Source organism: Apiospora aurea (assembly GCF_038362705.1).
Source record: "Apiospora aurea strain CBS 24483 chromosome Unknown utg000004l_segment0_segment0, whole genome shotgun sequence".
NCBI lineage: Eukaryota > Fungi > Ascomycota > Sordariomycetes > Amphisphaeriales > Apiosporaceae > Apiospora > Apiospora aurea.
Window position 1 is genome coordinate 3,769,698 of NW_027117391.1, and position 26,118 is coordinate 3,795,815.

Genomic DNA, 26,118 nt, shown 5'->3' on the forward strand with positions numbered 1-26,118 from the left:
CCTTCCTCGAAAGCAGCTTGGTCTTGGAATCATACTTGGTGTTTTCCTTCACCAGCTTGATCCAGAGGTTTCTCGCCATCTGCCCTGGCTTGTCGCCAACACGCCTGTCGAACTTGCGCAGCAGCTGCGCGATAGTGATGCCTTGTGGGGGATTTGCTCGATGATGTCGGCGCCAGTGACAGGCTCCATAGGCGAAGTTGCCGAGGGCGGGTTGGGACTACCAGCACGCGACCCTGTCGGGGTACCCTTGGGGTGGGTACCAATGCTGAGTTGGTTGCCCATCTTCTTCTTTTTGATACCGCCTGCGCCGTCAGACATGTCTCCTCCCGTTGCCTCGCCGTCACTCGTGGACCCAGTAAGATGCGACGGGTTTCCGACCATCAAGGGGGTTGAGCTGCGGCTGCCGCCAAGTGAAGCCGTACTCGGGCCAGTCTTGGCCTTTTTCTTTCGTGTCGACTCCGTACCACTGGAGTCCGAGACACCAGGTGAGCCAGCACGCTTCAAAGACTTGCCCTTCTTCCCTGACTCGACCGCGACCTTTTTGGCATGAACTGTGTCGCTGCCTTTGTAAGAACCGCTTTTATCCTTTTCCTTTTCCTTCTCCTTGTCCTTGTCCTTGCCATCCTTGTCGTCTTCCTTCTTGACATCATCATCATCACTATCTGTATCGGAGTCGCTCTGGTCCAACGTGTAAGCATGGGCTTCCTCGCATCCAAGGGGACAAACGCGATAAGGAAATAGGAACACTTACGGAACTAGCAAATGGATCCCTTTCACGCTCGGAATCATCGCTATCGTACTGGAACTGTTTGTCGCGTTTCTTGAGGGCCTTCTTCAAATCCTTACCCAGCAGCTTCCTTTCCAGCTCTTCCTTCTTCTCCTTGGCCTCTTCGTTATCAACCTCGCGCTCATCTGCGTCGCCAAACAGGTTAGCGCCAAGCTGCTCGCGGCGGACACGGTCTTTGCTATCTTTCGCATCTTCATCGCGATCCGGCTCAAAGCCTGCGGTCTCGTCGTCGTCCTGGAATTCGTCGCCGGACACATCCAGCTCGTTATGGTCTTGGACCTCACGACGAGAAACAGACCGGAAGGTGGCACTCTCCTGCTTGACATTGGGACCACCATTCACGATTCGACGGGACTCAACCATGGCCTGTTCACTTCTCTCGCGCTGAGCATCTCTCATAGCCCACCTGGAGACTGGCGCCTTTTTGCTCATCACCTTCTCGGCTTCCTCGATACTCAAAGCGTTCACGTTGGCCCTCTTTGACACGAACTTGTACCATTTCTCCAATGGGACCATCTGACAGACTCCGTTCTGCATGACCAGAGCAAATTTGGCATCGGATAGAGGTGCCTCGTATTGGCCTACCCACACGTGCTTGCCATCGGCATCCTCCAAGTGCCATGGAAGAGCTTCTTCGTAGCGAATTTCATTCTCCTTCTTCTGCTTCTCGGTCCGAGCCCCGTAGTGCACCTGAGTACCTGGCTTCTTCTGCTTGTTTTCTTTTGGATTTTTCTTGGGCGCGGTGTCCTTCATGACCGGCGCCTTCATGGCATCGTCGTGCGCGCGCTGAGCTTCTCGTTCTGCCTTGAGTTGTGCCAGCTTCTCGGATTCCTCGGTCTGTTCAGATGTAGGTTCTACTACCTCCTCCTTGACTTCGCGACCGGGTGGGGGTTGTCTTGGGTCCCGTCGGTGCAACGTAACAGGGCGGACGAAATCATTCTGGTTTGAGGGATCCAGACCTTGGTTCTTCTGGTTTTTCTGCGGAGGAGCAAGCCGCATGACGTGGCGACGCTGGCCCTCCTTCGAACCCTTCTTGCTCAATACTAGAGAAAACTCCTCGCAGCCGGGAGGTGCAGGGGTAGACCACCCGCCAAATTGGACTCGCGCAGCCTCGATTTGCGCCATTGTTGGAATGCCACGAGGCTGAACCATCTTCTCGGGCGCAACTTTTGCTGGAGTGGCGGTGGTCTTGGAGTTGGCATGCATTGGTGTCCCTGGGGCGTGAACACCTGCCGGGCGCGGCTTCGGTTTCTGTCGCGGTACAAGTGGATTTCCGACAGGCTTTCGTTTGCGAAGAGGCGCTGCTCCTGTTGGAGGAGTTGGGCCTTGGCCATTAGGGCCACCTGGAGGTAGGGCGCTCATTGTGGGTGGCTTCTTTTCCAGGACCGGTGCGAATGCGTAGAGCCGCGTAGTTGAATGGTGTGCCTATCCGAGGTATTGAGAGGAGCGCTGGAAGGCCTTGCTCATCGAGTACGCGCGTTCATTTACAAATTGGATGCGGATCTGGAACGAACCAGACAGTAAGGATGCCAGACGAATGTGATGTCGGTAAAACAAACTACCTAGAGGAGGGCAAGACGTGCGGCGACGCGAAGCAGAGAGCCGCTTGGAATTGTCAAGGCGCAGCGCGATGCATGCAGCTGCAGGCGACACTAGTGATTATGAGAAGCGTTGCAGGAGAAATGTAGAAGCGCCTCGCGACGAGACGACAAGAATGACGAGAGGTGATCAGAATGGAGTCTGCCTGATGGAATGCGGCCAACATTGAAGAATGCTGCAGTGCCAAAGTGCATGACAAGGAAAACAGCCAGTGCCAGGCATGGGGCGGGAGCCGCAGTAGCCTAGCCTGGCTCTTGGTGTCGGGTGCAAAGGCCGGAAATGCTGCCTCTGCTCAGTGCTAAGCTGGGGGGCTTGAGACGTTAGAGGCTACCTGTGACAGCTCTAGTGACAGGTACCTCCAGGGTGAGTGCACGCTGCGTTATGGTGAAAAAAGCGGAAGAGGCGGTACCTTTGAGCCAAGTATCCCGCTTATCCCCAGGGGCCTTGCCCCCACCTTTGGCTGGATGTGGCCTGATTGGATGGCCTGAAGAAATCGAGGAGCTGTTAAGGTTGACCCAACCTACGTGTAGATCCATCCAATTCTAACCTAGCTGCGAAAAGAACCTGGTAGCTGCTGGATAGATACAGCTTCAACTCCAAGGCCAACGGACTAACCAACTAGATGCTCCTGTCACCCCAAGCCCTGACTGATCCTCATCTGGCTGGTCGACTATCTCTGGTGTCACCTCTTTGGAAATGACCGCAAAGTAAAGCAGCGCTCTGGAATCAGTGTGGCCTGACTGGCTACCCTCAACCCTGGGCCAGTCTAATTCAGCCTCTCTCTGTCAAGTATTCCTATTTCTTCTTGAGTCCATCCCTGGCGCCTTCGCGATATCCCTTCAGCAAGAGCACAGCCCCATGGCCAGCGAGAAGATGGAGTCCCATCCAAATCGCGGACAGTCTTCGCGAAAACGGCCAAACCAAGCCCAGCGGAGACAGATGACTTCCCAGTTGTCTATCGATATTGACCCAAGGGCTACTGAACCTCAGTTCTCGGCTACCCGAGGCCAAAGAGGTGGTGCCAATTCTCATTATCGCGTCCCGCAACCTCAATCCGGATCTGTCCGTGGCGGCTACCATGACCGGGGCCAGCCAAATCCATCACTACACAATCGGCCTTTCTCGCATCATCAGCAGCAGCAGCAGCAACAGCAGCAGCAGCAGCAACTACAACAACCTCGTCAGGGCTATGGCCACAGGTCATTAAATTCATCCAGTTATGGACAGTCTACCCAGCAGCAGAACCACTGGAACCAGCACCCTTCCGTGAAGGATCCTGCCATTATCTCAGCAGAGGCCTTTGTGCCCAGGCCACAGCAGCAAGGATCCCTCTACAACGCCCCTGGTTATCGTCAATACAACGTTCGACGTGAAGAGTTAGATGCTCAGTCCGCATTTCTTGAACAATTATGCCTTGCCGTAGTTGGCGATGCTGAGATTGAGCTTGGCGAGATTGCGGAGAAGGAAAAGTTTCGTGTTCAGGTTGAGGAGATTTGCCGCGCTGTCATTGATGCTCATGAGATCGACAGCAAAAATGTCTCCTGGGCTGGTCCCCAAAGTGTTCAACTTAAATGTTTCGGCAGTCTTTCTTCCGGGTTTGCCACCAAAACAGCCGATATGGATCTTGGTCTCCTATCGTCATCGTCGCTGCTTTCCCCTGACATGCCAGACTCGCCTGTACCTCGGCTTCTGGAAAAGGCTTTGCTCGACGCTGGATTCGGCGCTCGCTTGTTAACTCGAACCCGTGTGCCTATCATTAAACTATGTGAGAAGCCTACAGACAAGCTCCGCTCCGATCTTCTGGAAGAACGAGCCAAGTGGGAGAAAGGACTAGTCGATGGTGAAAGCGCTGACGCCGAAGACGACCCGGGTGCTGATGATGCTGGTGTTCAGGAACAGGTGAATTCTGCTACTCGGGAGGGCGCCAATGGTTCACCGGAATTGGCCTCGAGCGACTCGCCTCGGCAGGATCCATCTGACTCCCTCGCTTCTATCAAACAGTCTGAGAACCAGTCTCTAGCAGGGTATCATAGCCTCGCTAAAAAGGTACTGCGTCGTATGAATGGACGGGATCTTACGCACTCTAATATCGATGACTTCGAGGATGCGGACTTCATGCTCCTTGATGACTTGTGCATTGCGTTTGTCAACGGTCTTTACGACGAAGAACTCAGGGAACGCGTGCGCAACTGCCATGCCTTTTCACCAGGCAAACACGTACCAAACTTCAAAAGTCTACAAGGGGTGTTCAACTTGGTGGTAGGAGAGCGTTTTGTTCTCCTTCACAACCGAGGATTTGCGTTTCCCGCCGGCAGCGTTGCGGAAGAAGCATATATGAAGCACTTCCAGCATTGGGCCCATCTTCGTGACACCCGAACGTTCGGCAACGATCCATTGTTGCTGAGCAGGGATCTGCACATTACAGTTGAGAGACTACGCCAAGTTCCCGGGCTCCAGCTGATGCTGCTACAACAAGATCAATACGAGTCACCCACCACATACCATTTGCGAACTGCGAAGATCGCAGAAGGGCTACTTCCTAAGGACGCTACCCAATCTCAGGAGAATGCTGCCATACCCAAATTGCCAGAATATTATATCTCGGGTATCTGGGATGCGGACATTCGGCGTGAGCTTGAGGCATTTACACAAGCGAATCCCTCGTCAGGCTTCAGAGAAATTGCCCACAGGCATAAGTGTCTCCACCTCGCCTCTCAATATTCTAAGGCCTTGGACAGCGGTCAATACAACAAACACGACATTCCAGCCGTTGCAGATTATGTCAGCTTCCTGCGCGGCAACGCAGGCGACCAGATCCCGGAAACTTTGGTTGCAAGAATTCGCGCCCTGCCTGACCCTTCTCGCATGCAGGTAAATCGCCCGAGGGATCGATACCACGACAAGCTGGAGTTCCCCAAGTCCGGGGTTGGTGTGCAATGCGACATCAACTTTTCCGCGCACCTTGCCCTTCAGAATACCTTGCTACTGCGGTGTTACTCTTATTGCGACCCTCGTGTACGGCCTCTTGTCTTGTTTGTCAAACACTGGGCCAAAGCACGAGGCATAAACACACCCTACCGAGGAACGCTAAGTAGTTATGGGTATGTTTTGATGGTGATACACTATCTCGTTAATGTCGCTCATCCTTTTGTTTGTCCCAACCTTCAACTTCTGGCACCGCCGGACCCGGACCTCCCACCTGAAGCACTGGAAGGCATTGCAGTATGCAAGGGTCGTAACGTTCGTTTCTGGAGGGACGAGCAAGAGATTTTGCGAATGGCACAACAAGGTGCGATAAACCGAAACAGGGAATCCCTTGGTTTTCTCCTGCGAGGCTTCTTCGAGTACTACGCTCAAAACAACATGATGAGCGCGACTCCTAAAAGAGTGTTTGACTGGGGACGAGACGTGATAAGCCTGCGGACTCCTGGCGGCCTCCTAAGCAAGCATGAGAAGGGCTGGATTTCGGCAAAGACCGTTCTCCAGGTCCAAGGCGGAGCGCCACCGGCCCCTACTGAGGCCGAGTTGCTGCGAAACCCAATTTCGCCGGCGCCCGACTCCCCCTTCAGCCCCAATGCTGATCCCAGAACACCCGTGTCTCCGGTTATGCCGACCAAACCCGATGCAAATGCCAAGCCCAAAGACTTCAAGGAGATCCGTCATCGCTACTTGTTTGCCATCGAGGATCCCTTCGAGCTCGAGCACAATGTCGCCCGAACGGTGACTCATAATGGCATCGTGTCAATCCGTGACGAGTTTCGCCGCGCATGGCGGATCATCAAGTCAGCCGGCAGATTTCCACCCTCCGAGAACATACTTGAAGATGCGAAGTTGCATAGCGAACTTTTGGGAGGAAAGCAATTCGACGAACTCCTCAAGGAGCTTCACAACCTCAATCTGAATGAGTAACATGGATGAGGGGGTGGAGCTGGTTGTAGTCTTGTCTTAAGCTTGTATTATTCGGGCTGTAGATGGTTAGGTTATGAGTCTCGCCATGGCAAGATTGCCAATGATGCAAGAGTATTGCACAAGAGATATGCTTTTACTTATATTGCATATGTACTATATCAAGTGTAGTCATAGGAGATCAGAAACCAAGAGGGTTGACTGATGGTGGAACATGTTGACTCATACCGCTAGTCAAAAAACAACAATGTCGAACACACAAGATTTATTTACATCGTCATAGACCGCCTGCATTGTGTGCTACTTGCTTCTAAGCACTTTAGCACATATTGGAATTAATGGCCGGATGGTCTCAGGGATGCCAGGCTCGTCATGTCCTAGTCCAGTCCACCCTTGAAGTCCGTCGTCATGCAACACTGTCTAACTGGCATTGGCGACTGTCCCGTTCTGGCATGGTCTCCTCCCAGTTCATCGAGACGGCCCGCTGGCCTCGCGCAAGACTTCAAGGCGTGCAAAGCAGTTGACTGGTTTCCTGAACAACGTCTCATTCGCGCGCATGTTGTCAAGGTCCTCCGGCAGACGCGCGAACTTCAAGCACAGCGTCGTCAACGTCATCATGATCTTGAGCTCATGCATTGCCAGTCTGCGTCCTGTAGATAGCCAGCGGCAATAGTAGCGCAAAGAGGTCAGTAAAAGAAACACCAAAATACAACTAATAGGGGAGATCAGGTTGGCCACTTACCAAAACATCCCCTGGGTCCGTCACCGAATGCTGTCCGCGGAAGAGCATAAGCATCGAATGCCATCTCGCCATTATCTCCCGGGACGAGCCAGCGCTCCGGCACGAAATCCTGCAGGTTGTCGCCCGCAGGGCCGTCGAAGCCCCCACGGGTCCGCTTCTCGCCCTGGACGGTGCGGCTCGTCGCGCTGCGAAGCTCCTCGGACACGGCGACGGGCCGCTCGTACAAGAGGTTCTGCGTGGCGATCTGCGTGCCCTTGGGGATCCGGCAGCCCAGGATCTCGGTGTCGACGACGGCCTGCCGCGCCACCGTCGTGATGGTCGACAGGCGGAGGGTCTCCTCCATGGCCGCGTCCAGGTAGGGTATGTCGGCGTCGAGGATCTCTTCGACGGTCGGCAGCTGCTGGCCGTCTTGCCGGGTGATAGGGAAGGCCGCTTCGAGGGAGGCGCGGAGCTTGGTTTGGACTTCCTGGTAACGGCTCATGTACTTGACCCACCACGAGAGCGTGTTGGAGGTCGTGTCGTGGCCCGCCCACAGCAGGAGGAAGATCTCGTCGCACAGGTCGGCATCGGCCGCGAGGTCGCGCAACGGCGTGCCGGCCTTGTGGGCGTCCTGAACCTCGCGCCGCAGCACCAGGTCCATGGCGCAGCTGTCTGGGGCCTCGACGCCGCTTGCGAGGGCGTCTTGGAATTTCGCGATGGAGTTCTTCATGATGCGCTGGATCTGGCGGCTCTTGAGGTCGTGGAACCGCCGGTACTCGGCACTGCGCTTCATGAGCCAGAGCTGCAGGGGCGGGAATTTGAAGGTTCGCCAGGACAGGGCGGCGTGGTTCATGTACCGCATGGTGTTTTGCATATCAATGCTGTCGGCTTTCTCTCCATCATCGCCCCCGGTCTCTCCTTTCTTCACACCAGTAACTGGGCGGGCTGCGTTGATCTGATCTCTCAATCCGTTCAGCTTCTCGCCGAGAATGGCTACCCAGATAGCATCGAGGGCAGCAATGTCGAAATCGTTTATAAAATCGGCCACTTCTCCGCTACTTGCGACAGATGCCGCCTTTGTGCGCCACAGCTCCACCAACTCCAAAGTGGCCTCGTGGAGGCTAGGCCCGACGACGCGGCGGAGGAAATCCGGGGCCATGACACTCAACCAAGGCTTGCGTTGGGCGCGCCAGGCCGGACCCGTCTTCTTGACAATGCTCGAGTGCGGCATGACGACGCCGAGGATGTTGGAAGTGAGCGGGGCCCGGTCGAACTCGCGGTTGCGCCGGAGGCAGATATCCTCGACCTCGCGCGGATCCTCGAGCACGACCAGGGGCTTGGATAGCGGGGTCATGAAGAACTGGTACATGGGGAAGCCCAGCTTCTTGACGCTTTCGTGGCGGTACTGGTAGAACTCGCCATGCTTCCGGTACGAGGCGACGTAGTCGGGCAGGTCGCCGAAGAGCCGCTTGGCCGAGTGTTTGTGGTACGGGATCCCTGGTGTAGGACGCGGGAGGAGGCGCAGGTACGCGACGTACAGCACAACGGCGCACACAGCGCTCAGGTATAGAAGAGTAGACATGGTGACTGTGTCGCGAGTACGCCTGGTCTGCTGCGATCCTGAGCGCGTTGTCAAGGTGTTATCTCTCAAGGGAGTCTCTTCGACACCGGAACAGGGTCCCCTTGAGCCTTTGTCGGACGGTTAGAATAGGCGGATTAAAAAATGGGATGGCACTATCGAGTGGCTGCCAGATATATATTCAAGCATAGCGCTTCCTTTCTTTTGATTGCCCAGATAAGGCCGAGGATCGGTCTAGACATTGTCCCTTGCATTACTCGGGGCAGTTGAGCCATAAATGCATCCAACAAGGTCGGCCGCCTTTCAGCTGAGGTCTTATCGAAAGGGAGCCGAAGCGAGCCAAGCGCTGTACGAGGCGCATATGTTAGCCAGTTCCCGCCTAGCCGGACCTTCCCACGTAAACATGGCTGTAGGCAAGCGGGTGCAGTGCAGGGCATGGCCGCCGTGATACTCAACCAATCTTGATGCTATCCATTTTGGACGAGGCCCTTCCGTGGATCTGTATACCTTTAGTAATATTTATATATCTGATTTCCGTAGTGCACTCTACCAAGAATTCTCGTCTGGAGAACAATAGAAGAAAAAAAGGAATTCATCGGTGGAATGTGTGCATTAGTATAGTGACGGCTCAGCAGGTGTCTGTCGCTAGCCGCAGTGGCTTGGGCTGAACCCCAGCCTAGGATAAAGTACATACCAATGTATATATGTCTTGGCTTTTTTACTCGAGGCTGACCTGCATTCATCGCTGCGCTGGTTCACGCAGATATTTCTAGTAGGAAACCAGGCGAAAAGGGGTTTCTCTCATGTTGGAAGCTTTTACTTCATCGCCAAAAGGAGGTAGGTGTACGTCTGTGATGTGGTCCTCAACCACCACCGCTCCGACACAAAAAGTCAAAATGAACGGCATCTGGGTCAATTACCCTAAGTATCAGAAAAGAGGGTGCTGCTTACCCTTGTTCTGATGGAATGATAGTATTCTCATTCAATCCGTCAGGCAAGCATTGTGCAGTGAGTAGGTGAATGGAGCAGCACATCCCGCGCAGAACTGCAAAGGCAGTTGCTTCTTTCAGTCATTGATGGGTTACAAAATATTGACAGAAGGTGGAAACAGAGCATGCTTGAGGATTATTACGCATGGGGAAATGATATATCCAGAGTCCCCAATTGATGTTCGGATTGCAGTCTCGTTGTAATCAGCAGTGGCATGGGCATGTGTGGTTGAACAACACATCAATCCTGAGCACAAGGAAGGAACCTCCATCCAAGTTGGTAAGGCAGATGCACGTACTTTAGGTAGCCAGACAGTGATGTCAAATACATCAATCAATCATCAATTCGGGTCAATTCGCTCTCCTCCTCTGCGTTGGAGGGGAAGCGGGTGGGCTTGAGGTTCAATGGATCTGCATGCTGCGATCCGAAGTTGTTAAAGACAATCCCATCCTCACTCCAGGGGAATGATCAGTCAATCAAGTAGATATCCGCAATCATTTGCCCATTCATTCAACCTTGCGAGAAAAGAAGAAAAATTCACTTGTTGCCTTGCATCTTCTTCATCTTGATCCCATCTTGCCTTCCGCGTCTTGCCTTCGTCGTCCCAAACACAACTCTACCTCTCTGCACTCTCTTGCAGACTGGATTTGCACACATCACATCTCACCGTCTCCTTTCTTTCAAGTTGCGGGCCAAGTTGGAGCCAAACCTGTTACCCGCTGGCGTCACCACATAATTCACTTTTCCCCAGTTGGCACTCGAGACCAGCATATCTCTGAAAGTCGCCAAGCCAGTATGGCTTCAGAACCCTCCCAAAACCCTTTGCCAGTAGGCACCAAACGCAAATTTGACGACGCTCAGTTGCCCCCCGAATATCCTGACTCCAACTCCAAGCGCCACCGCTGCTCTGGAAAGGACTCCGATCATGCTGCTCTCGACGATAATGGCACAACTGATGGCCCCATCACCACCGATGCTACTGCTACTGGCTTTAGCAGTCCTCTAAGCGAGCTTAGTGACGACAGGCTGCCCACTGTCGAAGAATACTATCTTCTTGAACATGAACGTCTGGAGGAGCAGGAACGTCTGGAGGAACAGGACCGTTTGGCTAGTGAGAAGAATGAGTCCCAGGTGCAAGAGGTCATTGAGGTCAAGACTTGGGAAGATGGCGATGTCGCGAAGCTTCATCAAGACCTTGTGGCTACATTGGCCCAGATCAAGAACGCAAACAAGGGCTGGCTGACGTCCGAAACATTCGAGTACCTACAATCCGAGGTTACCGCATCACCTTTCTACTCAGCTGAGCCCAAGGTGCCTGATGTTACGACCAAGGGTGTCGATGCTGCGACCAACACCAACACCATTTCCAAGGGTCTTGACGCTGCCAGTGCTACTCAAATCATTACCAAGGGTGTCAATGCTGCCACCAGTACCCAAACCCTTCGCCAGGCTGTCGATGCTGCCACCAATACCCACATCACTTCCAAGGGTGTTGATGCTGCTACTAATACTCGAACCTTTATCAAGCTGAAGAGATCTTTTCATACCCAGACGGAAGTCATACAAGGCACCACCATTGCGACCCAAACTCCCACCTCGGCTTTCGAAGAAGCTGCGACTCAAACGGAGATGGAGGTATCAGATGCCAGCATCCAGACTGACCCCATCCCCAAGACATTCCCTTCGACCGACGAAATCTACAAGAATGATCTCAAATACATTCGCCGGGCCAAGCCCTTGGTATCCTCCACCAATGTGATCACCGTCAAATGTCGCTGGCGTAAGGAGCCGACGAAGACACCCTCCGCCTCAAGATTCGGAACGACGTCCTATCTGCCGTCGCCAAGCAGGACTCAGAATGGTGGTCGGTCCAATACCACTCGGTCATCCAGTTCTCAAGTCGTCTCATTGGTAGACGACGACGACGATGTTTCAATGACCAATGATGGCAATTGGCGGATTGGAGGAGGCTCAAGGTTGGGAAATGACTTTGTCCGCGGCAGCATGGGTGGCCTGGGAGGTGATTATGAATCGGATGGAAATGAGGAAGCTCATGAGCCTGTCGGGTTTTACGGCATTCAGGGGAACGCCCGTGCAACCGACTCTTCAACCTTGCTTCGATACCAGAACAGGCAGACTAACGTTGGCGAATATCCATCTCCTGTCGTTGGCCTTCGTCTCAACCAACGCGAATATCTGCGCGGAATAGGATCGAGGCACTGGACAGACCCCATCTCTCGAGCTTCGGATATCCTCAAGAAAACTTCATGGTACACCCCGGCGCCCATTGATGACAAAGAGGCTATCGCAGCAAACTGGACTAGCAGCGGATCGTATAGACTATACAAGGGATTCCCTCTCGTCGAAGAAGTCGAGTTCATTGTCCACAGCAACAACCCGCCTCATGACCCGGATGGAGACTGCTACTGGCGCAGTGTTTCCTTCTGCCTATATGGCAGCGATGAGCACTGGAACATCGTCAAGGCCGAGCACCTGGAGTATCTGTATCACGTGCTGTCGGAGCCGCAGCACCCAAGATACAAACTCTACCACGAGCACCTCAACGGCCGTTTCTTCAACACCTCTTCGGTCGACGGCGTACCGTTCAAGGCCAATATCTGGCAACTCTTGCATCTCGCGCACGCCTGGACACCCGCCGTCGTTAGCCAGATTACTGCAGATTTGTACAACATCTGCGTAATAATCTTCACACTGCTGAACGGAGTGGCCTCCGAGACCAACGTACGCGGTGTTCACAACAGCCGCCACATCTTTCTTTGCTTCAGCAGCGGCTGCCATTTTCAGCCAATGACGCCGAACGAGTACGACGCCTGGGAGTTCAGATACCCGCGAATCACGGTCGACGCGACGTCAAAGTACCACAACGCGCCCAAGGCCACCTCGTCCAAGCAGACGTGGGAACATCCCTGGAGAAAGGAGTTCTCCTCGACCGTCTTGCCTCCCGTTCCTCGGCTGCACGGCTGTAATATTGAAGAGCTTCGACACTTTCTAGGCAGTAACCCTAGGCCTTGATTGATAGGGAAGGACCATTCGATGGATCTCTGGAAGACGACGTGGGGAGTCAAGGCGTTATGGATTTTCAGCGTTGAGTAGGATGGTTTATTAATGTAGTCCACAGGATTGGACACTATATGGATATTTTGATACCAGAAGGCCTGTGGCGTGATCTAGTCACCAGCCAAATAGAAGCTTGCTTTATCAAGATGTGCGAAGATTTCTCTTGCCCATCACTCATCGCCCCGAAGGGCGTGATCTATGATCTGAATGATGGGCCTTCTTTAGTCGCTTAAAAATGATTGATCTGCCAACGTTCCGTTCAGAAGCTCGTCCTAGAGGGAACACAGCCCTGGCCCTCCCGAAGGAGAGCACCGTTGGGGGGAGGGAAAGGGGGGGTTGCAATAACATAAGATCACGTCGTCATGATTCTGCACATGAACGTACCTCACCAGAAGAGAGTCATATGGTATCTGATTGGGTCATAGTCTAGTGCCCTAATCCATATCCTCGTAGTTGGGCCACATTTTAAGCCTCCCGAAACGCCTCGCGAAGTGTGTCATAGTCGTTCATGGAATCACATAAGGTTATACAAGAAGTTGCCAAGACCATGTCTTGTCGCTACCTCATTGACGGCCTAAGAGCTCAGTCTGCAATGTGCTGGAACAGCGGCGAAATAGATTCGCCGTAGTGGTTCCGTCGAATGGCCTCGGAAAGTAAGAAGGAAAGGTCGAGAATGACCAACTTACTCGTGTTCTTGGCTTTGTCCTCGCTAATGGGGAAGCTGTTGGTGACGATGATCTGATCAATACACTCGCAAGCTTGAAGTTGTTCAAGACAGTCGCCACCAAAGACACCATGTGTTGCCATGCAGTACACCTTGTTGGCGTGACCTCGCTTGACCACCGTCTCAGCGGCGGCGATCCAAGAACCAGGCTTGTCAATCATGTCGTCGACAATGAAGACTGGTCGATTCTTGACATCGCCCACCAGAGTGATCATGTGTTCCATACTGGGGTCCTTCAGCTTGTCATCTTCTTCGTCAGATGAGACATCAGCATCGCCCGATCCACCTAGAGCGTGCGGCTCCGGTGCGAAGTATGAGGACGCATGAGACATGGCCATGGGGTCATCAGCCTCGGTCTTCTCAGACTGCTGGCTACCTTCTCCTCCAGCATCTGACTGGTTGGCCGAAGGGTAGTCATCAGGCACAATATGCCCTTGCACCAAACGGCCGTGAGTCACGACCTGAGCTCGCACGTCATTGAAATTCTGGCTTTCCTCCTCATTCAGCTCGTCGATGGGCGAGGCCGGAGTCGGGGCTTGCACGGTTCTCGTGCGCATGAGCGGCGGACCATTAGAACGTCGAGGAGAGCCTTGCGCATCGGCAATGACTCGTGATGATCTGGGAGGGGTGCTGTCCGCATCCTGAGATTGACTTGCCTCGGCTTCAGCACTCGGCATGGGTTGAGCGTTGTTGCCATTGGTGAGAGGGGCAGGTCGGTCGAATCCATCGAGATGGTTCATGATCATGCTGACGGTCATGTTGGCACCAGCCCGCTTGCGATCCGTGGTGACAATGCCAAAATTCAGCTTAAGAGCATCGGCCAGTGACGTGACTCGCTTGGTGCCGCCAGCATTCTTGGAGACGACGACGGCCTCCTTCCAATTGGACACGTTCATGCGTATCCAGCGGGCTATCAGAGGCTCGGCGTGGAGATTGTCGACAGGGCATTTGAAGAAGCCTTGCATCTGAGAAGCGTGCAGGTCAATCGTGATGACGTGCTTAACGCCAGCTACGTGCATCAGGTTGGCGAGCATTCTGGCCGTGATGGCGCCTCGATGCGACTTCTTCTTGGACTGTCGACTGTACGGGAAGTAGGGCAGAACAGCTGTAAGGTTCAATCATTAGCAAGCCTGATCTGTGGGCACGCTCTCTTGGGGCAAGTTTGGATATGGCGGGTAGCTTACCTGTGACCTTGTTCGCGGAGCCGCCCTTGCATGCTGAGATCATGATGAGCAGCTCCATGATGGTGTCGTTGATCTTGGGACTTCCCGACTGTACAACGAACACATCCTTCTCTCGAACGCTCGTCAAGATCCGTACGCTTGTTTCGCCCTGGGACAAAAAGCCATTGTCAGCGCGAGCAGGAGACGTAGGAGCGACCGCTCGACGAGGAGCTCAAGCGAGACGTACATTTGAGAATTGGGACAGGTCGGCCGAGGCCGGTGACAAGCCCAGGTTCTCACATATTTTGCCAGACAGCGCCGGACACGAAGTGCCCGAGAAGACAAGTGTGTTGCGCATCTTGGAGAGTGTGAGGAAGAAAATTTATGGGCGGCGGGCGAGGACGCTCGCAGATGAAGGAAAGAAAAACTTGGTGTGGGTCAAAGAGCACGGCCAGTCGTTTGTTCCTTGGCCGAGGGGAAAAAGAGGGAAAAAAAGTATGGGTTATCGGCGATCAGCAAGGGTGTTATCGAAGCTACGATTGAGTAGGTAATCGATAACCCAACGGCTCGGCCTTCCCACGATATACAATGTGTATGGAGAGGCTGGATGCTGTAAGCAGACAACGATGATGAAACGGAATGTATGTAGAAGGGAGGAATGCGTCTGGTTACATATTTGACGTAGGAGGGGGAAAAAAGATACAACCCCGACCTCGGATTGGCTCTGGTGGACTACGGTTAGTAGATACTTAAAGGCGCAGTGCACATAATTGCATAATGCCCACCAATGGCCCAATTGTCGCTAAGCACATTTATCTAGGAAATATGTATGCACATATGTAGGTAGGCGCCTATAGTTTGGCCTATGCATGTACCTGCTCACCCTTTGCCGTACAATTGACGGATACGTGAATCAATGTAAGTGAGCAATTGTCAGTCACTTATGCCCTGGGTTTACTGATCGCTTCTGCAGAGTGGACTGATCAAACGAGAGAGGCCAACGCAATTCTCATCCGCCATGGCCTAGGCCCGAAGCATGATATCAGGCACCCCGAAAAGAATCAGGATCTCGAGGCTGGCACATACGTAAGGGTATACGCAGTAATATGGGCATCCCGGGTCTTTCCGCAGCCGTGCGGCCGTATGGGAAGCCCACTACATTGAGTGGGCAGAGCGTCGTGATCGATGGCCCCGCGCTCGTCCACCGCATATGGGAGGCCGTCATGAACCAGCAGTCGCTGGAAAGCGCGACCCTGGGACATGTACCGTACGCTGTGTTGGGGGAAGGTTTCGTGAACTGGCTGAACCTGCTCCATGCCGGTAACGTCATAGTGTAAGTCATCCTCTTGGTTGTTCCTTCTGTTTATGGTTCATTTACATCTGCTTTTCTTTTTTTTTTCCTTTTTTGTGCTGTGTGTTTGCGCATGCGCACGATGGGAGGAAAGAGTCCATGCTAACTCTTTTCAGGAGGAAAATCTACTTTGATGGCTTTCTACCGCCGAGGAAATGGGCCACGCGGAGGGGGCGGCTGATCAAGTCTACCAAGACGATGACAGAAACCTCCTCGTACATGTCATCCGGCGTGAGCAGGCCAAGAGGCAACACGCCCTTCAGCTCAACCATCGCACTAGCCGATCTAGCCCGCACCGGTCCCGGCTCGACGCGGCGGTTTCCCAAACACCCCTTTCTCGTGCCCGCCGTGGCCGAGTCGGTGCGGAACTCGAAAGCGTGGAGGGACCTGGTCCAAGTCGTACCCGGAGAGGCAGACACCTACTGCGCCGAAGACATCCGGCAGAACGGGGGCATCGTGCTGACCAGCGACTCCGACCTGCTCATGGAGGACCTCGGTCCGCAGGGGGTCCGTAGCCTTCTTCTGGGAGATCGGTACCAGGCCGGAGCCCGACGAGGCCGAGCTGTTTGCGCTCACATATTCGGCGCGGCAACTGGCGGAACATCTGGGTCTTCAAAATTATGGCGGCATACCACGACTGGCCTTCGAAATGACAACGCGACACACCGGTCTAGACGAGGCAGTGCACTTTGCCAAAGCCAGTGACACCACTGAAGACATAGTCAAAGAGGACTACCAGAAATTCCTAGAAGAGCACCTCATCCCACAGGAGTACATATCCGCCGACCACCCTGTCATTTCGCTCCTAACCTCCCTAGACCCGAGGATATCTGAGCTCGTCATCCAGTCCCTCTCCATTGACTTGGCGACCGATGCCGAAAGCCTTTCTTTGACGGGTGATGCCACCACAACCACCTCCACCGGCCAGCCCCGGGGCCCTGACAAGATCTCCATGTTTCTCCCCGTCATGGTGGAGGACAACGCTCGGAAGAGCTCCTGGACTACGAGCGAGTCGGTGCGGCAGCTATGTTACGCCATCGCCCAGCAGAAGAAGAAGGAACCCAGTGGTCCACGGCCGCAGCCTCGGCGCGACGACATCGTTATCGAGTATCGGACGCTCGAGAGCTCGACCGGCGGGCGCCAACTCAGCCTGCCAAGCCCTGCAGAGACGGAACGCAGTTGCGCGCAGCTCCTCGCAACCCTCGAGCAGATTGAGCTGGACCTGCCGGGCCGCGAGCTGTTGTGGCTCGCCCTTGCCGTCTACCAGGACGTCGAATGGTCCACGTCCATCGGCCGGAACCCGCTGTCGGTCCAGGTGATGGGCGAGGTCGCCTCTCTCTTCCAGAACAAAATCAGCGGAGAGAAGCAGCAGCAGCAGCAGCAGCCCGGGCAATACGGATGGGATGTGCTGCACTTCACGGCGCAGGTCCAGGCCTCGCTCTACTCCCTTCGAATGCTCAAACAGGTTCTTGATGTCATGTCAGCACTCGCCGACCCGCCCCTTTCCAAAGCCCAGGAGAAGCTGCAGCAGCGACTCTCAAACCTGCCGCTGATCGCGGACTGGCCGACGGCGGAGTCCATCTTTGGTCAGCTGACCCGCATTCAGCGCACTGGATGTCTCTCTACCATCTCCAAGATGCTCGACATACCAGAGTTCGAGTTCAAGTCCTCGTCTAAGAATAAAAACACACAAGGCAATAGGAAGAAGGGGCAATCCAGTCGGCAAATGCCGCCGCGTTCGCTAGCAGTTAACCCCTTTGCTGTGCTTAGTCCGCAGGCGCAGGAAGAATGATATAGGCACCCTGAGGGACGCGGGATTAAATGCAGCTTCTTGGACGCGATGAATCTACGAGAACTATTAAGAAAGGATTCATTTCGCCCCTTGAGCGCTTCAAATGTATTCAAACCTGTGCAAATTGAGTCCTGCCGCCAACGTATTGCCTTATTAGTAGTACCTTTTGACCAATTCCATCGCTCTATCCCCGGACTTTGCCTGCCTAGCTGTCCAGTACTCTATGGGAAATATCCAGAAGGACCGTGACTCCCTCGTCGCGAGAAGACGCACGCGCAAACCTAGCCAGACGCTAGCCGGTTCTTAAACTCCTCAAACCTGTCATCCACCCGGACATCGTTCCAGGTCTCATTTCCATTGTCATCTTTACCAAGATTCGGTGGCCCGACTTGTTCGATTGCAAAACTAGCCGCTACACTTCCCCACGCCGCAGCTTCCTCGAGACCCTTTCCTCGCGCAAGAGCCACCGCGAGAGCGCCCAGGAAAGTGTTTCCACCGCCTGTAGGGTCGACGACCTTTTCCTTGTTGGTGTGGTATGCAGGTACCCAGCGTTCGATGCCGGGGTCGACCTCGATTTCTTCATCAGCCACCATGCCCTCGGGATCTTGCAGCAAGCCGGCGAACAAAGCTTCCATATCCGTATCGTGCTGCAAGCTACCGTGTAGCATGGCGGAAGGCTTCTTGCGCTTTCCCGGGTTCCCTGACCGTCTTGTGCGTTTCCGGCCGCCGTTCTTGGCGAGATAACAGCCCTTTTCTCCCACTCTCACTACCAGGGAAAACGACTGCAGAGGCATGGACCCAAGTAACTGCTCACAAGCGCGTTCAACAGAGGCCGTACTGATCTCACCCGTTTCCGGGTCTAGACCACTGTCGCCCATGAAGCCAGCCAGTTCTGAGTGGTTTGGGCTACATACATCCACAAGCGGGAGGGTGTTTGTGCAGTTCAATAGCTCATCGGGGGTGCACAAATCAGGTACAGGTTCCCATACGAAAACCGGTTTCGGCAAGTTATTGCCGTCAGGTGTGGTTAAGTCTGCCCGCCGCTCCTTGATCCCCCTCACGAGCTCCTGGCAGCGCGTTGGCGAACATACCATGTGAAAAGAGCGGGAAGCGAGGAGCTCTGGTGTAAGGTCCTCGGCAGTGATGCGTTTTTTGGGAGTCAGGTAATGAAAGCCGCGGTTCTGATGCTCGTCATAGCCATTCCAGCCGCGAGTGGTCAGACGATCTGGTGTTTCCCTCATCAAGGCCGCCGTCTCCCAGCTCTCAATGAGGTCGGTCAGGGCAGTTGGGAAGTCCGACCCCTTGTCGACGATCCACCCGACCGAGGTGGAGAGCGGTGGAGGTGACAGGAGCCGTGCCCCAAGGGCCGAGTAGGTGCCTGCGCCGCCGATTACGTCTTTTTTAGGCGGTGTTGGGGGCAGGTACTCGATGTCGTCTAGGAATGTGTCAGCATATATGAAGTAGACAGGCATGTAGTCCCCATATTTGGAAGTATTGAAGAATGTTGAAGCGGAGCTTGTGGGCTTCAACATATTGATGGCATAACATCAGTACGTGGGGGTAACATTACAGGCCTGGAACAAAAGCTTTCCATACTTGTATTTTCTTCACCGGATGGCATTGCAATATCGTAGACTTGGGTTAATTCGCCAGCAGGGAAATTTATGACGTGAAAAGAAAGGAAGAGAGAGAGGACGCGTGGCTGGCCAAAAGAGGGGCGGGTTTGAGCTCGAGAGCGATGAAGGAAGCCTTACCGATGATGAACATGCCCATGGTCACAAATTCTATTCCCTGCGAGTCGAACCCGGCAGATTCAATGTCGGCCCCCTCCGGGTTGGCCTCTCTGGTGTCTGCAGCGGTGTCCATGATGTATGTACTGTAGTGTGTACTGTATCTCCCAGCCGTCTTCGTTGACGCAAGGACGAGTAGGGGCTTGGCTTGGCCAAGAGGCAGCCAGCCACACCGGCAGGTCTTGGATGCGGAGAAGTAGGCCGAGCCCTACAGGAGAGCCAGGCAGAGCAGCCGAGTTGAGAAAGGTGGTGGGATGCAAAGCTGGGTGTTGGTCAGTCCTGGCACGTATGCATGGAATCGGATTTACCTGGGCAGTCTTAGGTATCAATCGTGAGTGAGACAAGGCTGCATCGGTGAAGCTCTGGCTGGCAGACTGATAAGCCGCCGCCTGCACTGGCTGCTTGCAGTAGCAGCAGTAGCAGTGGTAGCAGTGGTAGAGCGTGGCGGCGTACTTACAAATGAAGGATATCCCCAACTGCCAACAGCTTGCTTGCATGTACTTACTTAGCAAGTAGCTAGGTAAGTACAAGTATGTACGTTATGTAAGTAGATAGACACCAAACGTTTACCGTAACTCACTCCCCGGTTCACCTTCAGGGGGCTCTTACGGTCAACCAGAGGGCATGGAAGGTCGGGTAAGATATGTAACCCAGAGCGATAGGTATTGCACGATTATTGCCGGTATGCCATGGCGGGGCACTGCTTAGGTTATCCCCTTTGGCGACAGCGCTGCCCCCACCATGCCATCCGTCCTGTAGTAGTATAGGTACATTAAAGAAGACTTAATGAGTCTACCGTGGTTTAACGTTTATTCTACTACTGGGCATAATGGTTACTCTACTAGCTATAGCTCCTAATTAGACAAATGGATAAATCGACTATTGCGAAAATTACCAATTACACCAAAAGGCAGCGTTGTCGCCATCAGGGGGATATGACAGCCGCTTTTGTCTGAAGCGGAGCTACCTCACCTACATACTTTGGTAGGTACAGGCGCAGTAGGTAGCACCAGTAGCTTGAATTCTAGGCAGCTCCTTCTGGCTCCTTGCCCCAACGGCTCATATGCCTAATGCCTAACCTTAGGTAATGCCTAATGCAGGGGGTTCTCCAAACGTCTTAGCTTGAGGTTAACATCCCATCCGCGCAAGCTGCCCAGCCCGGAACCCAGGCTGTCGAGTTTGTAGCCTACGCTGGCTGTAACGCCAGGCTGTCGGGTTTTCTAATGTCGTCGCCTGATCGGCAGCTCAACTTTATATGTTACCTAGGTAGGTATCGTGCATTGCTTCCTTGACCTCGCCGCATTGAGGAGCTATGCCCTGCTGCTGCTGCATTTATACATTCAAGTTTCTTGAATGCTTTTGAGCCGTTTCGGAAAACAGGCCCCTTCGCGTTTTAGAGCAAGATCCCTTCCCATACATGATCCATTGCGGTAGATTGCGTAGTCGGCCGCCTCCTAAACAGCCAATTGCTGGGTTGGCTCCGCCAAACAGGGGACGACTTCTTTCCCACTCCTTGTTCGCGTCTGCCACGCAACTTCGCAGCTTCCGGTTCACTACCAAACATAAAACCTACGATCTGTCGCAATCCACATTGCGCACGTAGCTGCCACCATGGCCACCAACAACATGCATAACCTCACAACCCTCATCAAGCGGTACGTTTTCTCCCTTTGCTCCCCGACTTCCTCCTCTCCCCTACCCCCATTGCTGCCCAAGTGTGCAAGCGAGCAAGCGAGCAAGTGAGCACCGTCGCAATGCCTCCCCTCCTCGTGTCCGACGACTGCAAGGACTGGTTTACTCAACTCAGCAACAGGCTTGAAGCCGCCACCGCTCGCTTAGAAGACATTGCTACCTCGACCATAGAGCTGCCTCAGGCTGTGCCGGCGCTCTCCCACACCCTCGCCTCCCCGATCGCTGCCACCAGCCCGGCACCGACACCCGCCCCCACTGGCTCTCCCGCCCTGAAGACAGTGGTCGAGGAGCCATTCCCCGAGTCGATCGAGGATTTCGACATCTTCATTTCCCAGTCAGTCGAGAGATATGTCGACGCCAGCAACAAGCTGGGCGGCCTCATCGCCGAGCAGGCCGCCAAAGTGCTCGAAGGTTTCAAGCAACAGCGCCGCTTCCTGCTCGTCTCGACAAAGGCCAAGAAGCCCGACTTCTCTGGCTCCGAAATGGCCGTGTACCAAGACCTACTGAAGCCCATCAACGAGGCCTTGATGGCCGTCGGCAACATCAAGGAGTCGAATCGCGGCTCTCCCGTCTTCAGCCAGCTTAGCGCCGTCGCAGAGGGTATCATGGTTCTGGCTTGGGTTACCGTCGACAACCGTCCCTACAAACACGTCGAGGAATCGCTCGGGTCTGCTCAGTTCTTCGGAAACCGAGTCCTCAAGGAGTACAAGGACAAGGACGCTGCCCAAGTCGCATGGATTCAGGCCTTCTATCAGGTGTTCAAGGACCTGACCGAGTACGTCAAGCAGTACTTCCCCAGCGGTATCCCGTGGAACCCCAAGGGTCTGCCTGCCGCGGAAGTCGCAAAGGAGGTACCGAACCCAGGAGCCGCCACCTCCTCTGCACCTCCGCCACCACCTCCTGCCGCAGGTGGTGCGCCGCCGCCGCCCCCTCCCCCCGGCCCACCGCCGGTCCTGCAGATCAAGGAGGAGGGCAGATCAGCGGAGCCTGCTTCTGGGGCCAGTCTGGGTGCCGTGTTTAGTGAGATTAATAAGGGCTCGGATGTAACCAAGGGACTGCGAAAGGTGGACCGATCCGAGATGACGCACAAGAACCCCGCCCTGAGAGCCGCTTCGGTCGTCCCAGATCGTGAAGCGTCTGGTCGCGGCAAGAGCCCCGCACCCGCAAGGAAGCCCAAGCCGGAGAGCATGCGGGCCAAGAAGCCTCCGAAGAAGGAGCTGGACGGGAACAAGTGGTTGATTGTAAGTCCGCTCTGGTCGCGCCAACTCTGGCTCATGCACTAACAACCATTCTAGGAAAACTACGAGAGGCATCCCGAACCCATTACGATTGATGCTTCCATCAACCACTCCATTCTTATCTCCAAGTGCAACCACACAACGGTCATCATCAAGGGCAAGGCCAACGCTGTCACCATTGAGAACACCCAGAGGCTGTCGATCGTGGTGGATAGTCTCGTTTCCACCGTTGACGTCGTCAAATCTTCCAACTTCGCCCTGCAGGTCATGGGCGTCATCCCCACCGTTATGATGGACCAGATGGACGGCGCTACGGTTTACCTGAGCCGGGAGAGCACGGCGACCCGCATCTTCAGCAGCAAGAGCGCCGGCATCAACCTGAACATCCTCGATAACGACGAGGACGACTACAAGGAGGTACCCCTGCCCAGTCAGATGTGCCACTACTTTGACGAGAAGAAGGGCCAGCTGGTCAACGAGATCGTCGAGCACGCTGGTTAGAGTAAGTCGCGTCGGGTTGGTGTAGGATGAATGCAGACGGCGTCCAACGGGGTGACTTTAAGAGCCTTACGCTTCCCACTTACAAGCGTTCCAGCATAGGGATATTTTGCATTCGAAAGACTAGTGGTGTATTGTATAGAGAGCAGTATCAATATTACATCTCCGCCATTTCCTCCAGTAACCACACACCTAATTGCCCGAGTTAAGAAAAACATTGAGCAAGAAAGAGCTCTATAGCCACCAACCACCGGCAATGATGCGATATGTCTGAAAGCTGTCTATGGTAAAGTGCAAATCTACGGAGAAATATGTCATGCAAGAGACACGATCCCAGCCACATCTCTCCTCGCACTGGATCTACACGTATAACAACTCTGGATTTGGCTCGATCCTCTTTCGCGCCTCGGTGGGCCCGGCCCTTCTAGAAATATGGACCGTAGCCTACACTTACAGCTTAGCCTTGGGGGCCTCGAGGGTCTGGGTCATGAGATCCCGGATATCGCCAGCGGCCTCATTGAGGTAGTAGCTCATCTTCTGGCTACCAAGGCCCTTGGAAACAATGTTGAAGTTGATGCTGTAGAGTAGTTAATTAGCCGCGAACATGCGCAATGGGTGAAAGGGGGAAGGGAGGCTTACCTATTCTCGTTAATCATGTAGGCGATGCCGAAGCCTCCATCAATGACTTGGCTCCAGCCGTACCCGTTGAAGAACTCTGAGCTCAGCTGACTGGTGCTCAAGTACCAGGAGCTCGAGTAGCCGTAGGCCGGGTCCTTGTAAATAGCGGGAACCTCCTCGCCGGGCTCAAGGAGCTTCTTGAGACCAAACAGATGACGGTCGATACCCTTGCCGTCCGACGCGGCGCTGATATACTCGATGTGGCTGTTGACGGCCTTGCGGAAGAGGTCGATGCGCGTCTTGTCCTCAGCAGACGCGTCGGCCATGCTGGCGCAGAAGGCTACGCTGTCCTCCGAGACCGAGCGGCATGTCTCCGTGCGGCCCAGCTGGAAGCGGCGCGTGGCCGCCGACTCGTACGTGGGACGGTTCTTGCCGTACATCTTGTGGTACGCCAGCTGGATGACCATCTGCACGTAGGCATCGGGTGAGCACTTGAACTTTTTGATCAGGCCCTTGCCGTAGCCTTGGTAGGCCTGGACGGCGAGCTCGTGCGAGCCAATGACTGTGGCGAAGTCTTTCTCGGCCCGCTCGATTTCGGCTTGCACCTCCTTGGTGACCTCGAAGTTCACAGCAGTTGGCTCTGGCAAGTTCGATCGCACCGAGGGGTTGCTGAAGTCGAGCTTGTTGTTGAAAATGACGTCATTTACGTAGTCGTTCAGGCGGTGCGTTGGGGTACCGTCCATCATGCTGTGCTCTCCCATGAAACCTGATGTGCCGTTATCGTTCACGATGAACTGCAGAGGCTTATCGTACCATCTGTTCTTGCCATCGCCGTGCCAATAGGCGTGCGCGCGCTCCTCTAGGGTAACCGGCGCAGCATCATCCAAACAGACAACGAAGGAAGCCGACTCAACAGCCTCCAGCGCGGCCTTGTTTTTGGTTGAGGCGTTGAGCAGGATTTCCCGAGCGTCAGTCCAGACGTCACGGTCCTCGGAAGTGAGCGCGCCAACGGCCGGTTGCCTTGTCGCCAACTCGTAGACGCGGGCAAACTGCGCCTCAAGCTCCGACGTGTTCAGCTGCTGGCCGTCCACCTCGTGCGAAATCTTGAATATCTGGTTTTTCCGAATGGCGATGATGTGTTTGTGGGTGTTGGCATCGTATTTGATGGGGTAGTCGGCAGGCTTCGCAGCCACACGACTGGCATTGAACATCCATTTGTAGCTGTCCATGCAGATGGGCAGTTTCTTCATATACTCGGGCTCGAGGGTGCCGCTATCGACCTGCTTCTTGAACTCCAAAGCCGCTGTAGTAATAGCAGCCGCTCGCTTGGCCGGGTTGCGCCGCCGGCGGTCGTCTCGGTGGGAGTAGAAGTAGCTGACATAGGGAACGACGGGGTCTCGATAGGCCAGGTAGGCGGCCTCGTTCCACCACTCATAGATCCAATTCCGCACATTGGGGTCCTCGCGCTTGGCGACCAGCTTCTCCTGCAGCTTGCGGCCCACGCCACCGGGCCTCACAAACTCCTCAACGGCCTTCTTGCTGCTGGCGAGCTCGTCGGAGCTCAGTAGCGGGTTGAGCGACTTGAGGTAGCGTGCAGAGGTCTCTTCGAGCGTCGGGACGGGAAGGCGCGGTAACGAATCTTGGAACCGAAGCATCGGTCCTTTTGACTTGTCTTCCGCATAGCCTGTAGCACAGTTAGCGAGGTTGGTCGCCGCAAGGAATGTCAACCTTATCATTGACAGGCCGGAGCTCATGCGACTGCTACTTACCAGCTGGCAGGGAGCTATTGCTCCGTTTCGCGGCGGGCGCCATTAGAAGTATGTTGCTCTGCAAAGGCAAGGACAAAGGTTAGTTGCCAGTTCTGGGTGAGTTGTTGCTTCTCTTTGCGTTGTTTTGAGAGCTTGCGGCATGGTTGCTTGCATATAAAACAGCCGAGGTCCAAGGGTGACAGCCGCCGAATATAGCAAGATCAAGGGATGGCTTCTACACACCTTTGGAGTCCGAAGTTGCTGTCGCGCAGTTGATTTGAGTGCGGTAGCTTGAGCCCGACTCTTTACCAGAGAAGCAAACATGTCAATTGGGTTTTGAATAGGTAAAAGAGAAAAGAAGAAGTGGCCGAAGGGGCGAAGGGGAGAGGGAGAGAGTTGCGACACCTGATCTACGGGGGCGGCTTAAGCTGGGGGTGGGTTGCGAAGTGGAAACGACGGCGGGTAAGCCGAGTGAATGCCGCAGGTTACAGGATGCGGTGGTGGTGGATGTTGGTCAAGTGCCTCGTGCTGCGTGCCTCGCCTCGCCGCTCTCTCACAAGCATACAAGCATGGGCCAAGGTTATTTCTTTACCGCTAGTGGGCCTGTGTTCGCCGGCATATGTTTGTAACTGGGCTGCAGACTGGCAAGGGCGACTGCTGGGTCTTTTATGAATCGCGAGCCAAGATCTGGTCTGTCTGGGATGGCGGATGAATGGAGGGGGCTCTACTGTACAGGCGGATGTTCTCGAGTGGAAGTTGTTGCGAAGCAGAGCGAACTCCTCAAGACGGGATCATGTGGCCCTTTCTCCTCGTTCTAGCAGCTAGGGCTCCTCTTTCTTGCCTG

At 54.5% G+C, this 26,118-nt stretch overlaps 9 protein-coding genes across 9 annotated transcripts; 4 read left to right on the forward strand and 5 right to left on the reverse strand.

Annotated features, from left to right (window-relative positions):
* Positions 1 to 48: 48 nt before the first annotated feature.
* PG986_005968 (Transcription initiation factor IIF subunit alpha) lies at positions 49 to 2,149 on the reverse strand (the record flags this gene model as incomplete). The annotated part of the gene is made up of 2 exons (XM_066842190.1): positions 49 to 678; positions 752 to 2,149. The coding sequence occupies 2 exons, from the start codon at positions 2,147 to 2,149 to the stop codon at positions 49 to 51; spliced, it is 2,028 nt and encodes a 675-aa protein (XP_066702052.1).
* A 1,095-nt stretch (positions 2,150 to 3,244) lies between these two features.
* PG986_005969 (uncharacterized protein) lies at positions 3,245 to 6,295 on the forward strand (the record flags this gene model as incomplete). The annotated part of the gene is made up of 1 exon (XM_066842191.1): positions 3,245 to 6,295. One exon carries the CDS (start codon positions 3,245 to 3,247, stop codon positions 6,293 to 6,295), a length of 3,051 nt encoding a protein of 1,016 aa, XP_066702053.1.
* A 465-nt stretch (positions 6,296 to 6,760) lies between these two features.
* PG986_005970 (Cytochrome P450 monooxygenase TRI13) lies at positions 6,761 to 8,595 on the reverse strand (the record flags this gene model as incomplete). Its single annotated transcript, XM_066842192.1, has 2 exons — positions 6,761 to 6,942; positions 7,035 to 8,595. The coding sequence occupies 2 exons, from the start codon at positions 8,593 to 8,595 to the stop codon at positions 6,761 to 6,763; spliced, it is 1,743 nt and encodes a 580-aa protein (XP_066702054.1).
* Positions 8,596 to 10,377: 1,782 nt separating this feature from the next.
* PG986_005971 (uncharacterized protein) lies at positions 10,378 to 12,615 on the forward strand (the record flags this gene model as incomplete). Its single annotated transcript, XM_066842193.1, has 1 exon — positions 10,378 to 12,615. The coding sequence occupies one exon, from the start codon at positions 10,378 to 10,380 to the stop codon at positions 12,613 to 12,615; it is 2,238 nt and encodes a 745-aa protein (XP_066702055.1).
* Positions 12,616 to 13,242: 627 nt separating this feature from the next.
* Positions 13,243 to 14,905, reverse strand: PG986_005972 (Ribose-phosphate pyrophosphokinase 1; the record flags this gene model as incomplete). Its single annotated transcript, XM_066842194.1, has 3 exons — positions 13,243 to 14,489; positions 14,569 to 14,716; positions 14,795 to 14,905. The coding sequence occupies 3 exons, from the start codon at positions 14,903 to 14,905 to the stop codon at positions 13,243 to 13,245; spliced, it is 1,506 nt and encodes a 501-aa protein (XP_066702056.1).
* A 748-nt stretch (positions 14,906 to 15,653) lies between these two features.
* On the forward strand, positions 15,654 to 17,690 carry PG986_005973 (DNA replication initiation factor cdc45; the record flags this gene model as incomplete). The annotated part of the gene is made up of 3 exons (XM_066842195.1): positions 15,654 to 15,880; positions 16,018 to 16,405; positions 16,455 to 17,690. 3 exons carry the CDS (start codon positions 15,654 to 15,656, stop codon positions 17,688 to 17,690), a joined length of 1,851 nt encoding a protein of 616 aa, XP_066702057.1.
* Positions 17,691 to 17,971: 281 nt separating this feature from the next.
* On the reverse strand, positions 17,972 to 19,222 carry PG986_005974 (uncharacterized protein; the record flags this gene model as incomplete). Its single annotated transcript, XM_066842196.1, has 1 exon — positions 17,972 to 19,222. The coding sequence occupies one exon, from the start codon at positions 19,220 to 19,222 to the stop codon at positions 17,972 to 17,974; it is 1,251 nt and encodes a 416-aa protein (XP_066702058.1).
* Positions 19,223 to 21,091: 1,869 nt separating this feature from the next.
* PG986_005975 (Adenylyl cyclase-associated protein) lies at positions 21,092 to 22,911 on the forward strand (the record flags this gene model as incomplete). The annotated part of the gene is made up of 3 exons (XM_066842197.1): positions 21,092 to 21,135; positions 21,294 to 22,413; positions 22,468 to 22,911. 3 exons carry the CDS (start codon positions 21,092 to 21,094, stop codon positions 22,909 to 22,911), a joined length of 1,608 nt encoding a protein of 535 aa, XP_066702059.1.
* A 447-nt stretch (positions 22,912 to 23,358) lies between these two features.
* On the reverse strand, positions 23,359 to 25,338 carry PG986_005976 (carnitine O-acetyltransferase; the record flags this gene model as incomplete). Its single annotated transcript, XM_066842198.1, has 3 exons — positions 23,359 to 23,485; positions 23,548 to 25,210; positions 25,296 to 25,338. 3 exons carry the CDS (start codon positions 25,336 to 25,338, stop codon positions 23,359 to 23,361), a joined length of 1,833 nt encoding a protein of 610 aa, XP_066702060.1.
* Positions 25,339 to 26,118: the final 780 nt, after the last annotated feature.